Genomic DNA, 15,452 nt, shown 5'->3' with positions numbered 1-15,452 from the left:
GGATGAGAACAGAAATCGTGCAGTGGCGGCATGGCGGCAGCAGGAGGCCCCATAAGCTAAAGTGGTGCTTCAGGTTAAGAACAGACCTCCAGAACGAATTAAGTTCTTAACCCGAGGTACCACTGTATTGTGCCATGGAAACCTGTGTGGAATTAAGATTCAAACCGGTGTATGAGGATCTCTTGGAACTCCCAGTTATTGATTTATTCCTACTTGTGCATATTAATTTATGCAGTTGCTGCTGCTGTGGTGTCATTGTGCCAGGTGTGTTGTGTGCAGAGTGAAATGGGGATATGTCATGGAAATGTCAATTAGTTGCTGTGAATGGATTGGCTTCTTCCATGGAGGCACTGTCATAGGGCTGACACATGATTGGTGGAAGTCCTCAGTGCTACCATGGAGGCTGCAAGTATGGACATCATCAGTGGTCCATTCTGTGATTGGGGGGGACTTGTGCTTTTCATCTTTCGAGCTGAGCAAGAATTGTTCTTGTTGATATCCTTCTGTCCTGAGAGAAAATGAAGTGCGCCTGCAAGGGTGAAGTCAAACTGCTGCATTAGCAGCACTGAAGTGACCTCCTCAGGGCACAAGCTTGGACAGTGTGTATAGAGGTTGTAGACTGCCCTGATAACATGACCCTCCTCTTAGCCTCACTGCTGTGATGTAAAGGAAAGCAGCATAATACGTCTGGCACCAGCTTGGCTGCAGGAGTTGCCAGAAGGCATACAAGGCATTTTTCAACCATTCTAGGGACTCCACTCCAGATTTGTGTTTGGTTTACTCCTTAGCCTTTTATTCTCCCAAAGATATCCCGCAAGGCAGCAGAGGTTTAGGATCAGAGTTTTCCTTCTCCTAGATGGGCTACCTTCCCAGGTTGACAAGACTCATCGGCCCCTCATACAGCACATGCAGAAATTATCTTTTTTACTGTTGGTCCCATTATTGGTCTCGTCCGCTCAGTCCACTGGAGGCTGTCTCTGCATGCATAGGAAATTCCCTAACAGAGGGCTGAGACCCACTGGCTACCCTCATCTGGTTTAGCTGGTCAGTGGAAGCTGTTTTTTAGGGTGTGGCTGCCGTCATATGCCGACAGCTTCTAGGAACCACTGGTGAGAGCTAAGCACAGAGTGGGGACCAAATATGAACTATGTTACACCAACAGCATTAGTGGTATTCTGGTGTACCAAAGCTATAGCATTGTTCTGCCCAAAAATACAAAAGTTGACCATTTGCTTTTTGTGCATTTATGCCTATTCTCTATCACACGCATTAATTGTCTTCTAATTTCTATTTGCACACAGTGTAGAAAACCGGCAAGTCTGCTGGGCCCCAGGTGAACTAAGAATTCACTCAATACTTCCCAGTGACTGCACTATGCAGGGAAGATAAACAGTAGTGAAGTTTTTTCAGGGAAATTTATCTGCCCTTCTCGTCAAGGAACCCCTGATAAATGAACACAGTGGAAACCACTGTTCCACTAGGATATTCAGGGATTAAAACAAGTTTATGAAAATAGCAACACAATTTTCCTGTTCATATTTGAGGATTATGTAAATATCCTTTCTTAAAACATCAGTGATGGGTTTATTCCAGAACCAGTGTGCTTTTCTTTCTGGACATTTGAGATCAAGGTGTGTTAATTTGGAAAGTGAAAAGAAATTATCAGTGAATATTAGTAAAGTGTACAGGTTCAGTTTCCATGTAAGGTAATGAGGAAATCTGATATTTTGTAGTTTTTCATTAGTAGATACGCACACTTCAGTGTAATAGCAGTTTAACATATGCATGAATGACAATTTATTTAGTGGGATACAAAGAGAAATTATGGAGTTGGTACAAGAAAACTTCAGCTAACATCCGGGAAAGTAGGGACCTACTTTGGGTGATATCTGGTGCAACAGAGATAGAATGGTTGTACACAGAAATCTAACAAGGATTAACGTGGCTAGCCCATTAACCAAATGAAAAGGAACAATTGAAAAGGCAGATAGATTTGCTGTTTAGCAGGACCATGTAAATCATAGCAATGGTAACTTGATGGAAAGTGCAAATTGGCTAACTGGAGATCTCTGCAGTCTCCCAGGCCCGGCGGCCATTTTGAAAAGACAATACCCTCTTCACGAGCAAGAGCAATGCTCGCTGCGCCCAGCGGGGCGCGCGCACGTTGGGCAGGGGCGCGGACGACGCCCCCTGGGTGCGCGCACGCACGCAGCCATTGCCTCCTCCCTCCGCCGTTCTCTTCCGAGTTATGTAACGGCGCTGCGCGCTCTCGCCCCGCCGAGGCCCAATGGCGAGCGGACTGGAGGGGGAGGGGGGAGGCCGTGCGTGCGCGCTCTCGCAGGCTCAGGCGCGGCCCCGCGGCAGTGCGTGCGCGCTCACTCGCCCCCTCCCCCAGTCTTTCTGTCTCGGCCGTCGCGGTCGCCTTTTTTCATCCTTCCGTCCCCCCACTTGCTCGCGTGAGGTGCTCGCAGCGGACCGGCCCCCGCTGAACTCGCCATGGCTGACGAGAAGCCCAAGGTGAGCGAAGACGGCGGGGAGCGGAGGCAACGGAGCCGGCACGGGCGGCGGGGACGGAGGCGGCGCAGCGTCGGCTCCGCCGCGCCGGTTCTTGCGCGCCATTTTCCACCCCCTCCCCCTCTCCGCCTTAATCGGATTTCTTTCTAGGGGGAGGGGGAGGAAGGGATGGGGGTGCCCCCTCGAGGAGCTCGCCTTTCCTTACAGCGGCGAGCCTCCCTTGCCCCTGCGGAGGGCTGCGGAACGGCCCCTTCCCTCTCGGGTTTCTGTTGTTGATGTTGTGGCCCCCTCCCTTTGCAAGAAAGAGGCGCTAGTCCCTCGTGTGCTGGGCGCCGTCCGCAGCTTTATTGACCGGCGAGGGGGTGGCGATGGCGATGGCAAGGCCCCTCTTTGTGTCGCTTCCTTCCTGGCCGCCCTGCACGCTGCTTGCTGTCCTCCCTAAGTGGCCCCTGGGCGGCAGGTAACCCCTCTTTCTCTCCCCGCTTCCCGCGGAGGTAACTGGCCTCTGGGTGGCCTGGCTTTTCCTTTTCCTCCCTCCTTCCTTCCTTCCCTCCCTCCTTTTCCGACGTACGCCTCGTTTTAAATGTGACTTCGGAGGCGCCAAAACGTTGGCTGCGCGAAAAAGCCCTTTCCTCTCGCGGACTCCGCGGGATCCCGCCCGCCGCTCAAGGCGGTTGAACAGAGGAACGTTACTATTATTATTTTTTTACAAAAGGGGGCGACGGTGGTGGTGTTCTGTGCGTGCGTGCCTTTTGGATGGAGTTTGCTTTGTGTGCGGGAGTGTGCAAGGGCGAGATCGGAGGTGTGGGGCTTCGCTGCTGCGCCTTCCAGGAGCTCTCTGCAAAGCCTTGCAACGGGAGGGCCCTGTGGCGCCTGTGGTTTTTGTATTTTTGTGCGGGTGTCTTAGGTGCATCGGAGGTAGGCCATAGGGAACGTCTGTTGTGTGGAGTCGGGCGTACTGTGAACTTAATGGGATGGTCATAGTCATGGATTCATCAAAGCTACGAGTTGTTCCATGAGGCTCTGAGCTCGTAGCGATCAGAAATAGGGAATGTTCCTAAGGTCAAACGATGCCCTTTTAAGTGGCACCCCAGCATACCTGCATAGCTTACAGTATAGTATGGAGGAACCTTACCCAGACTAGTAGGTGCTATGTACTTTTAAAGAATGGAGGGCATGCTTGCAAAGTAACTTTTTGTTTCTTAAGTTCCTTAAGATAAAAGCTAAAAAGCTCTTAAGGTGTCTTCATGGTGGTGGTAGTTGTTTTTTAACCCCGTTGAGTGAGAGAAGATAAGCACATTATTTTTCTTTTCCTCTTATTTATTATATTTATATCCAGTGTTTCTGCCGATTAATTTAAGGTGGATTGCATCTCCCCCCCCCCCCCCAATTTGATCCCCATAACAACCCAGTGAAATAGTTTAAGGCTGAGACAGTAACTAGCTCAATAACACCCTGTGAACTTTATGGCAGAGGAGATTTGAACCCTAAACCCAGATCCAAAACTTAGCTAAGAAAATGTCTTTTTTCTTTTTTTTCTTTTTTTGCAGTGGTGGAGTTATTTTAAGAAAGAAAAAGAGAAGTAGTTCTGTTCTCATTATGCTAAAGGGACAGAATAAAACAATAATTGCATGCATTATGAGGCTGTGCTTCAGAGTTGTGTACATAAATACACTAGAACAATAACTTAATGCTTGCCTTTAGTTTAAATAAAGCAAGAGAGGTGTTGGTAATTGTCAGGTCTGTAGCTAAAGCTCCAAGAATAGCTGTAGCTTTCCTAAGAAGGATAAAATTAACTATTGTGCTCTTTACAGCTGCATGCTGCTGCCTTAACCTTTAAAACTCTTTCCCCATATAGTAAGTCAAGAACACTTTGGCTCTTAAATTCATCATTATATGGTGCTGGTCAGTTTTATTGGGTGATTTAAAATGAAATGTCTGAGTAGGTAAGCCCCACTGAGCTCACTTGTGCTTACTTCCAGGTAAGTTTGTGTAGAATTGCAAACTTAATGAGGTTTGTTAGTTTTAGTATTGCCATGTATTGTTGTGAATCTTGTATAGTAGATAAATCAAGTGAAATCTATGTTTAGTTCAGAATACAAAGCATAGAAATAGTTGCAGTGATCTAATTGACCTGTCTACTATGGACCATTTGTTAGTTGGCAACAGCCCACTAAAACCACTTACTAATGAATGATATTTCTGAAACAGAGCTGTAGTGGCTAGTCTTTGAGAACTCTGGTTGTGATAATGCGTATTGAACTTGAGGATTCATTACTAGATGGAATAACTTTAAAATCATTATGTTTTTTTTTCCCTTACAGGAAGGTGTGAAGACTGAAAATAATGACCACATTAATCTGAAGGTTGCAGGGCAAGATGGATCTGTGGTGCAGTTTAAGATTAAAAGGCATACACCACTTAGCAAACTAATGAAAGCCTATTGTGAACGACAGGTGAGAAGACTGTATGAATACTCAAAGAAACATTTTGAGGCACCTTCATGCCTATTAACCCTGTAATAAACATGTACAATTGTACATGTAATGAAAGTGCATCCTTTCATGATCTTCAGTACAGAGGTACCTCGGATTAAGAACTTAATTCGTTCTGGAGGTCTGTTCTTAACCTGAAACTGTTCTTAACCTGAAGCACCACTTTAGCTAATGGGACCTCCTGCTGCCGCTGCGCCACCACAGTACGATTTCTATTCTCATCCTGAAGCAAAGTTCTTAACCCGAGGTAATATTTCTGGGTTAGTGGAGTCTGTAACCTGAAGCGTATGTAACCTAGGAAAAGGTTCATTCTCAGTTCAGCTTTCTCCATAGCTCCCACCTATTTAGAAGATAAGTGCTACATTCCTTTTTGAGTTTTCCAGCTTGGTGAACGAAGCAAAAACAGAAAACAAAACAGAAGAAAGCAAGTCCAGGCATTTTGGTGCTGATAGTTAACTTTTATAGTATTTGCTTTTGTATTGTTTGGAATAATTTTATTATAGCAGGTTGCGGTACTATTAAGTTATGACACCTGTTTTTGCAGTTGAGTTTGGGGAAACTTATGCAGTGTTTTCATCTTATGGTCTGTTTTCCCACTCTTCTGGCTTGGAAATAAATCTGCTTCAAAAGGTGCATACTTCCATATTGCAGCTTTAGAAAACTTAAGACTACCACAACCTAGTAAATAAAATGGGAACAATTTTCATAGTAATAAGGCAATGTAAGAATATTAACACAAAACATTTGAATATTTTGAGATTTTGTACATGTCACGGTGAAGTTGGTCTCTGAAGTTAGCTTGCTCTACCACTTGTTATTAACATGGTTAGGGCATAGCACTTATATTCACAAACTTTAAATATGATGCAAGTTGTGAACAATAGTTATCCTGTTAAGTTTTCACTGAAGGACTGTGAACAGACTTCACCCTAAGGTTTGTGCTAGACTGAGTGCTTACACTGCAGGTCCTTCTGACAGTCTTCTCAAAATTGTGTTGTGGCTTTACCATAGAGTGGATGAAGAGCCTTCTACTTCCAAAGCTAGCTCTGTCTTTTGCAGAAGCTTGTGGCTTAAGCTGAGGATGAGGGATAATTTTTGGATGAAAGAAACTGTTGATCATTCTGCGAATACTTCAGTGGAACATTCAACCTCATTTTAGTAGACTTTCATGTAATTGTTGAGGAGCAAGAACATGGCAGTCTTCCAACATAATGTTTGCTAAAAATATTCTACAGTGGTACCTCAGGTTACATACGCTTCAGGTTACAGACTCAAACCCAGAAATATTACCTTGGGTTAAGAACTTTGCTTCAGGATGAGAACAGAAATCGTGCAGTGGCAGCGGGAGGCCCCATTAGCTAAAGTTGTGCTTCAGGTTAAGAACAGTTTCAGGCTAAGAACGGACCTCCGGAATGAATTAAGTTCTTAACCCGAGGTACCACTGTATATCCAAGCATCACTAAACACTGAAAGTATAATATAAAATATGCAAATAAATGATGAGACTAAGGTGTAGCATTTCATGAGGACAAAGGAAAAAAACTTAGGAAAATGGTAAGACAGGATCATTGATGCATTGGATCAAGCAGGTACATAATTATGCATGGTACGCAGCAGAGGTCCACAAGTTCTTGCTATGGCAAGCATAAGTAGCCCCAACACCTCTGATGCACAGTGAGACAATCTCTCTTTTGTCCCTATATCCATGCTTGGAAGGAGAGATGGGACTACTTTGTGCTTTGCTGGGCCTTCCCAATGTTATGGAAGCACTGCACAACAAGGATGAATTCCAAAGCTGAAGACTGTTCCTGACCCATAGTGTATGTCAGACGCAAGATTCCTTCCCATGTTGCAGGAGTCAGAGATGGATGCTTGTTGACCCCGTGGGCTAGGTTTGACAGGGCTGACCACCTATCAATCACCCAATATGTCAGTGATGTCCTGTGACCTGTTTTTGCCCATGCATTTGATATCAAACCATAAGAGCAAAGGCATGATGTCTTGCTACCCCTGACCCTTTACCTGCACCATGCCTGATGTATTGTGATTTCAAGTGCAAGTAAACATTGCTTGATCACAATGGCTACACAGTGCAAATGTGGAAGTCTTGTGGGCCTTAGTGCTGCCATATTGAAAGGTGAGCACATACCTGATTACTGCAAATTTGACTGGAGAAAGTTGTGGATGTGAGAAGGTTTTGTGTTGTTGTTTTTTAAAAAAAGTCCTAAATTGCCAGTCTTCCCTATGAGAATCTGTTTCTAGCCTAAAATGTGGGGGTTAAAAAAATATGACATGGTTTAGAGAAAACCTCTAAGCAGTTTAATTAAAACAGCAAAATAATAATAATAATAATAATAATAATAAGGCATTATTAGTTATAAAATGAGCACACAATAAATGTAGCTTTGGCCTTTGGTGCTGAAAGTAACAATTGGGCTAAAGTACAGTATGTTACAAGTGACAAATTTCTACTTGTAGAATGTGTCAGTTCATGTAGTTAAGTGGCAGCCCTAAAAGTATGCAGCAAAGCAATGGGTTAAAGAGGGCAGAGCAGTTTGGATTTACAATATATGGGCTTAGTCATGATAGTTTATTTTACTTCTGGACTAACTGGAAGTAAGGACCAGTGCACACTCATTCAAGGTAACAATGCTCGTACCTAAGGTTCTATCTCATCTTCACATTGTTTCAAAAACATACCCAAATAATAATTAGGCATATTTAGTATGCACAGCCTAATAGGATCAGTTCTATAACTTTCAAGATTTCTAGCCCATGTAACATTTTGGGAGCAAACCTTGGCTTCTGTTTTGGTAATTGAAGCTTCCTAGTGGCCAAAATGATGGTATAACCAAAAAAATGAGAGAGGAACTGCACTTAAGTGGAAAAAAAGATAATTTTAAACTTAATATACAGCCTTGACATATCTTACTCGGAAATGCTTTTGTTGTGCCTTGCAGAACTCATAAGTGCAGAAACAGCGGTTTTGTTAGATGTTTGCAATGCAGTGCAATAAACCTAGAAAAATATACTTGTTTCTCTGCTTTGGCTGTGGGTAAAATTCAGTGTAGCATTATTACAAATACTCTGACTGCAGAAGCATTGCCACTTGCCAGATGGAACTGTCGCTCCCCCCCCCCATGCTGTTTGTGGGGTTCTACCACCAGCAGCCAATTTTGAGGGGTGGGGAGGGTGAGACCTGTCATACAAGAGGAAGTCCTTGCACAGGGCTTCCACTAATGGGGTACATTAAGTGAATCCTATCCTTCTGAAATGTCAGTCCTTCTGAGACTTGCCACCCTAAAGTCTCATTCAAGTTTACTCCCAATTGTGATCTGAAATCACTGCTTTTGGACTTGAAAATTTATCTAGCATCTCCTACATGCTACCAGTAGGGGCACTGCTGAACACCTTTATTACACAAGCAACACTTAATTTACCACTCAATAATTGTATTTTGGTATACTTTTCGTAAATGCAAATATTGATAAAATAAGTATGATGGCTTGTGGTAGCTTTTTGGCTCAGCTGATAAGTAATTGAGACTCTTCCTTTTTTAAATTTGTATTTATGTAGGGTTTGTCAATGAGGCAAATCAGATTCCGGTTTGATGGGCAGCCAATCAATGAAACAGATACACCTGCACAGGTAAGAAAAAAGCTGCCAAAGTTTCTGCTAGAGTGAAAACAGAAAATAAGAATACAAATATCAGCTACGAAATAGTTTAATACTAAATCTTATCCATGTTAATAGGTAGGTCATGCTGATTTGCAACTAACACTGTGGTATGTAGAACACTTATTCAGTTAATTGCCAAATGCAACAATTTTTATTTTATTTTATGTCACTAGTTCTTGATAATCGGGTCCTGCATGCAGTTTGCGACAACCTAAAAGTACAATTTGAATTTTACCCAATTCTCCCTGTGCCATCCTAATACTTTAGCCTTCATTGCAGGTGTAGGGAGTTTTAATCTGATCCCTGTACAGTAATACATTATTATTGTTATGGATTCACCATCCTGACAAGTGAATAGTACAATTCTTCTGTCTTAATTACAGAAAATGCACTTAAGTTTACTATAATTAACTCTGGATTATTAATCTCTGTTGGCTTCGATTCAAAAGTGTCTTGCACAAGTGGAAAGAAGACACTTGCATGCAGACAAGATAGCCTTTCCTGAATTCTGTCAGTCTTCCCATCCTGCAGTAGCGCTCTCCCCTTCCCCCCGCATGCCCATACTAAGCCATTCTGCAGGGGCCTTTGCTCCCCATGGAGTGGCTTTTGAGAGACACCTGGGACTCCACTGGGAAAGATAAACCAGAAAATCCCCGTTGCACAAGCTCTGTGCCATTTGTGCTTCTGTTGATCCAATCCATTGAGTCTGGCAGTACCAACAGAATTCAGTTTCTCATTCTGTAATGCAACCTTGTTTTCTAGTTTAGGTACATTAGTGGACTTCGCGTTACAACCACAGTGCAATCTTTAGGCTCTTGTATTTGCTTGTAGTTCTCTTTAGAGCAGGAGAAATGCAAATAAAAATGTTTTGATTGTGTCATTTGTTGTATTTTGAATTGAATTTTAAATCTTTTCAATGCAGTTGGAAATGGAGGACGAAGATACAATTGATGTGTTCCAGCAGCAGACAGGAGGAGTCTACTAAAAGAGAACCAAACTCCCTTTCCCACAGACAACACATTCACAATTAGAAAAACGAGACTTGGTTCAGCCACATCTTGACTACTGCAGTATAGCTTTCTCTCTTTGATTTCTTTTCCTATTCCTTCTATTGTACATAACGTAACTGGTGTATGTGCACAGACATGCATATTTTTTTTAACTAAATAGCCAATGGTATGTTTTGATCAACATCATATGGAGATGGGGTGGTAAAAACAAACTGGTCTGTGAAAATGCCCCATTCCTCCATGGCATGCTCCTCTAACTTTTATCTTTATATTCCAGTAAGTTATTTTGCTCTCATTGTTGAAAAACAAAAACCTTGCATACCTTATTTGATTGGATAATTTCAATGTTTTTCTTTTATCGTTGTACAACCAAGGACGATTTTATAACTTTTTTGTACGTAGCTGTTACATGTAGAGCAATCTGTCTTTAAGTAGGGGTAAATTACTCTAAACAAAAATTTGATCTTGGATAGTTTTCCCTTCAAGTAAAGCGTCTTGTTGTTTAAATAAACTTCTTGTTTAAAATAAGCTTATTTTTCTGTGTTGTGATAACATTTAAACTTGGGATGAGTCAGCTGATGTGGCAGACACTGAATCCACTAGTTACTTGCTGTTGTTTCATCAAATTGCTTGCCCAGTTATTATGCTGCCCCCTACTGTCTAGAGCAGAGTAAAATTCTCAGAGGCAGAGAGACAGACTTTTATCCTTTTTTAAAAAAAGAATAGCTCTTGTACTGGAAACCTTGGAAAGAAATGCCAAGGTTTCTACAATAGATAGCCAGATGAAAATGTTTTGCTTGTGTTTCATAGAATCATAGAGTTGGAAGGGATCACAAGGGTCATCTAGATCAACCCCTTGCAATGCAGGAAACCTGTCCAACGTTGGGTCAGACCCATGACTGAGATTAAGAGTCTCATGCTCTACCAACTGAGCTATCCCAAGTATATACAAAAGGAAACCAGCTGGCACGCACCTTTATATTTGTGTATAATTGACAGGCTGTTCTGAAAGACTACGGGACGCAGGTGGCGCTGTGGGTAAAAGCCTCAGCGCCTAGGGCTTGCCGATCAAAAGGTCGGCGGTTCGAATCCCTGCGGCGGGGTGCACTCCCGTCGTTCGGTCCCAGCGCCTGCCAACCTAGCAGTTCAAAAGCACCCTCGGGTGCAAGTAGATAAATAGGGACCGCTAACCAGCGGGAAGGTAAACGGCGTTTCCGTGTGCGGCTCTGGCTCTGGCTCTGGCTCTGGCCAGAGCAGCGATGTCACGCTGGCCACGTGACCCGGAAGTGTCTCCGGACAGCGCTGGCCCCTGGCCTCTTAAGTGAGATGGGCGCACAACCCCAGAGTCTGTCAAGACTGGCCCGTACGGGCAGGGGTACCTTTACCTTTTCTGAAAGACTACAGTCAAACAATATGTAATGTGGGTGATCTGTGGCTAGGTTCCTTCAAGGCTTTTTAGTGATTATCCATCCTCACACAGCTACTTTGAGTGCTGGTGAAATGTTTAACCCTTTTTTCACATACAGTTTCCCTCACATTCCCCCTATCTAAAAAGCAACCCATCACCCTGCTATTAACTTTGTGGGGAGAAACGCAAGATGGAGGCTTTATGGAGAGGTGGTTGATGGGTCTGGAAGATAGAGACAAATTTCCGGTTCTGGATGGGGTTGCACTCCTCCGGAAGATGGTATAAAGCTTGGAGGTGTAGTTAGTAGTGCCTTTTACCTGCTTTCTCTGGAACAACCATTTTGGCCGTATCAGGATTGGGCTAGCTCGGCTTGTGGTAACCTGTAGACTGGATTCCTGCAGTGGGCTATATGTGGGGCTGCACTTGGGCCTGGCCTAGAAGCTCCAGCTAGTGCAGAATGCAGGGGCTAGAATGCAGAATGCTGATGGTGTCAGATGGCCAATGGCATGCAGCACTTCTGCTAAAACCTCTGCCCTGGCTGCCCATATGCTCCTGGACTAGGCCTGAACAACTTTGGGTCCAGGATATCTTAAGGACTGCCTGAACCCATGATTGGTGATCAATCAGTCAGATCATCCAGAAGAGCGCTGTTAGTTGTCCCGCATGTTAGAGAGGACTGACTGGTCTCCGCTAGAAGATGGACATTCCACGTCTGACCTGTGGAATAAATACTATTTCAGGAGAGATTTAGCAGGCACTCATTACTTTAATAAAGATCTTTTTATGCCGTTAGGACCTGCACAGCTGTTAAAACTTTATTGATTAGCTAGTCATTTTCATAATCATTTTATATTGTTTTATGGTGTTTTATGTTTTGTTGTATATATTATTGTACTATGCCTTTAAATATGAGTTGGTAGCATATAAATAAATGAATAGCTTGAGAAGGCTGATTTAGATTGGGGGAAATAGCCTAAGATGAAAGGGGATGAAACCTCATTTCCCTTATCTTTGGAGTAGTTGCTTGGGATCAGTTATTAAAAATAACTGGATAGTGGATCTCCTATGTCACATTAGTTTTGCCTACTTAAGTTCATAACAAAGTAATCTGTAAAATATAAAGTACTGTTCCTTACAATAAACTGCTGTTAAGTTATAAAAAAGGATAAAGCTATTACATTAATAGAGGGCTCAGTATTTACATGTTTTTCATCTGCTAGGGAGTAAAATATGGTTAGGATATTATGAGATTATTTTACACATTTAGTGATTAAAGCAGTGCTCTCATCAAAAACAACAGTATACCTTGTGGAATGGGAAAACAGACATTGTAGTTTGTTCCAGTCTTGTAATCTTTTATGTGAATACAACATTGGGGTTCTAGCATTAGTGTGAAGGCCAAATTAGTGCTGAGAAGTTTTCAGTGCAGAAATCGCAGTTGCCTTCCCACTTTTTCCAGAACCCTGCTGCAGCCGGGCAGTTAAGTTACTCTTGTTGCCTTGTGGAGATTCAGGTAAGCCATTCATAGGAGCCATAGAAGCTGGTGTAAAACTGTCAGCCCACAGTCGTAAGTTGTGATAGAGTTGAGGTATCTAGTTCAGAGCAGCCAGGTTTAAGATTGTAATTTTCTTGTAAATATTACTGGTTCTGCTTCTGCTGTTAAAAATCCATGGTATGGGGCTTCTTGAGAGGAGATGGAAGGAGAGGCAGGAGAGAGGCTTCAGCATCCATTGTCATAATTTGAGTTCTACGCATGCTGATGAAATCCAAATTTTAAGAATGTCCTAAGAATACTGGGGTATATTTTTTAACGTATTTTTAAATTTAAGATTTTGTCTCCATCAGAAATTGTATAGATTCACCTGATAGTATGTACTTACAAGTATTTTAAAACAAGGCAATCTCAAGAAATTTATTACTAAAATGAAATTGTTACTGTCTTGTTGGAATGGAGTTAAGCAAGAGTATCTGTATTCTAGAAATGTTATGCTTACTTACTTTTGTACTGCCTTTCTGAAAACTACCAAGGCAGTGTATTAAAAATAAAAATATGATAAAAACATTGCAAGTACTACTAAAAGATACAGAAGTTCAAATTAGGAAGATGTGCCTTGACATATTTTCTAAAAATAGGCTGGTAGGGGGCAATTGTAGCTCTGAAATGGCATATACACTGTCCAGTGCTTCTGCATATGCACTGTATTTACAGGGCTAGCTAATAAATATTTGATAAAATGCATATCTACCATTCTGCAAACGTGAAGAGGGGTATGTTCAAAAAATAACCCATCTGCTTCAAAGATTTAAATACACGGTCTGATGAGTTTAAGAAAGACAGAAATATATTTGTGTCAGCAACAATGGGACATTTACCGTACTTGAGGAAAGTGCTGGATTCATGATGACCTATTTTTCCTACTTGATCATCTGGAATCAAACACCTACAATTATCATTTTCTAGATTGATTCCCATGGGCATAGCTTCCTCTCAGCCAAATGGAGTTGCTTTCAAAGGGATGAGGTATTCCAGTGCTTCTTCATGCATGTTTACATCGCCCACTTAACAAAAATACTATCATGGTTTATACAGATAATTAGGGGAAGTAACTTGTCTTAGTGTGTAGTACAGATAAAAAAACTTCTGAGAGCCCCCAGAAATTCAGTAATTTATGAAAGCAACTGCCTACTTAATTGGTGTGTTACGGGGTGGCCTCTATACAAAATGGGTGCCTGGTGTCAAGTAGGACCAACGGCAAATTCTGGTATGAAAAGATGGGATAGTGCAGATACTTTTATGTGTTGCTCTTTTCACCCTCCCAAGAGTAAGAGACTGCAGTCATTCACAGGAGAGGACACAGGAGTAAAGAATGCCAAAGAGGGTAATTATCTGAAGACAACTTCCATGAAATAACAAGCTTTCAGGGAGTGTGGAGAGTTAAGTGTTTTGACTGGGTGGTTTCAGTTCCATCCCCCTTAATTTACCTTTACTGAGACAGCCATGACCTCATCTCGTTACAGTGTTTTCCCTCTTTAATTGAATGACTTTAAATAGGGAAATAGGTTTCCCCCCCTGATCTATGTCTCAATATGGAGAAGTGATTAGAAATGCTTGTTTCAACAGCGGGACTGAGGAGACAGTACTCTATAAATGTGAGAAGCTAGTATTACTTGATAACCCTGCTTAAAGTGATTTCACACTGATTACCTTTTGCTAGCATTGTGTCAGTGCTACTACACTTGAGAACAGCACGTTGTAAAGTGTTCCCATTCCCAGAAAAGTAAACGATGTACTTCCTTTGTACTGAGTAGGATTATGTCATATCATAGAATAACAAAACCTTGAGATAGAACTATAGTGCCCTTTTGGCTTTAATTTTTTTTTTTTACTTGACTGTTGCTTCATGTTCTCAAACATACATGTACATGCATACTTTCATAGCTTTCTAGAATAAAAAGTCTGCTGGCGGCTATGATCGCATGGTAAATTGCCACCCTATTTTTCCTAAAGCAAAACTGAAGGTGCGTTTGGAGAGGAGTCCTCATCTAAAACATCAAAGCATTAAAAAATACTGGCATGTTTAAATACCAAGTGCTTTGCAAAGCAGCTGCCAGAACCTACATTTTAGTGAAAAGTCAAGCACTATGCTTTATCTCCCCCCGCCCCGAAAAACCCCCAATTCTTTTTCTTCATGCGGGAACTTGCCTATTTCATGCCCAGTCATGCTGCCTGCATCAAGAGACATGTGAGCTTTTTCCTTTCTACCTTTTTACACATCGTGGTTATACATCGCAAAGCAATAATGTGATACCATTGTATTGCATACTTCTATATTCAAGTGTTTTTATTTTTTGCCCGCTCATGCGGTAGTAATGTTAGCATCACCCAGTTAAATCATATCCTGGAAGCAGCAAAACTACGGGGCATTGTACTGAAGTAGTGAGTTGATAGTGTTTTGTTGTGTTGCGCGGTTTTGTGTACAGTAGTTTGAAAGGGCAGAGCGGCACTTTCTTTTCATACATTATGGGGGCCAAACCCTGTACGTGCCGGGTTTATTTCAGGTTCCGGGGCGCTACCAAACACCACTTCACGCATCCCTGCTATGCCACTCCCTATGAAGGGATCCCCTTAAACTGCTATCTCGTAAAGAAAGGCTAAGGAAGTTGTTATTGCCTCATGTGTAGTCCAGCCAATCAGTACCCAATTGATTTGAGTGGCAGCCACACCGTTAAATCGGAAACAAAGGGGGAGAGCGCTCTGGGACAACCAATAAGCGCTGAGCAAAAGTACCAGTCCAGCGGGGCGTGCTTGTGGCTGGACCAGTCTCCGGCATCCGGAGGCGGGACGAT

General features: G+C 42.5%; 1 protein-coding gene and 1 long non-coding RNA gene across 2 annotated transcripts; one reads left to right on the top strand and one right to left on the bottom strand.

Moving 5' to 3' along the window:
• Window positions 1-2,307: 2,307 nt before the first annotated feature.
• Window positions 2,308-10,225, top strand: SUMO2 (small ubiquitin like modifier 2). Its single transcript, XM_079965775.1, has 4 exons — window positions 2,308-2,517; window positions 4,839-4,970; window positions 8,586-8,657; window positions 9,610-10,225. The coding sequence occupies exons 1-4, from the start codon at window positions 2,497-2,499 to the stop codon at window positions 9,670-9,672; spliced, it is 288 nt and encodes a 95-aa protein (XP_079821901.1). The 5' UTR covers window positions 2,308-2,496; the 3' UTR covers window positions 9,673-10,225.
• LOC307210215 lies at window positions 9,679-15,407 on the bottom strand. The gene is made up of 2 exons (XR_013835923.1): window positions 11,083-15,407; window positions 9,679-10,697 (listed from the first exon to the last, which is right to left on the bottom strand). It is a non-coding gene; the product is annotated as an uncharacterized lncRNA (long non-coding RNA).
• Window positions 15,408-15,452: the final 45 nt, after the last annotated feature.

The sequence above is a fragment of the Podarcis cretensis genome (assembly GCF_951804945.1).
Source record: "Podarcis cretensis genome assembly, chromosome: 2".
NCBI lineage: Eukaryota > Metazoa > Chordata > Lepidosauria > Squamata > Lacertidae > Podarcis > Podarcis cretensis.
This window is presented reverse-complemented; position numbering and strand designations above follow the sequence as displayed.

What these genes read in the sequence shown, in the direction of transcription:
- SUMO2 (XM_079965775.1), top strand. Translation starts at nt 2,497, where the DNA reads ATGGCTGACGAGAAGCCCAAG. An exon ending in AAGCCTATTGTGAACGACAG is followed by an intron (nt 4,971 to 8,585) that starts GTGAGAAGACTG and finishes GTATTTATGTAG; the next exon opens with GGTTTGTCAATGAGGCAAAT. An exon ending in AAACAGATACACCTGCACAG is followed by an intron (nt 8,658 to 9,609) that starts GTAAGAAAAAAG and finishes TTTTCAATGCAG; the next exon opens with TTGGAAATGGAGGACGAAGA.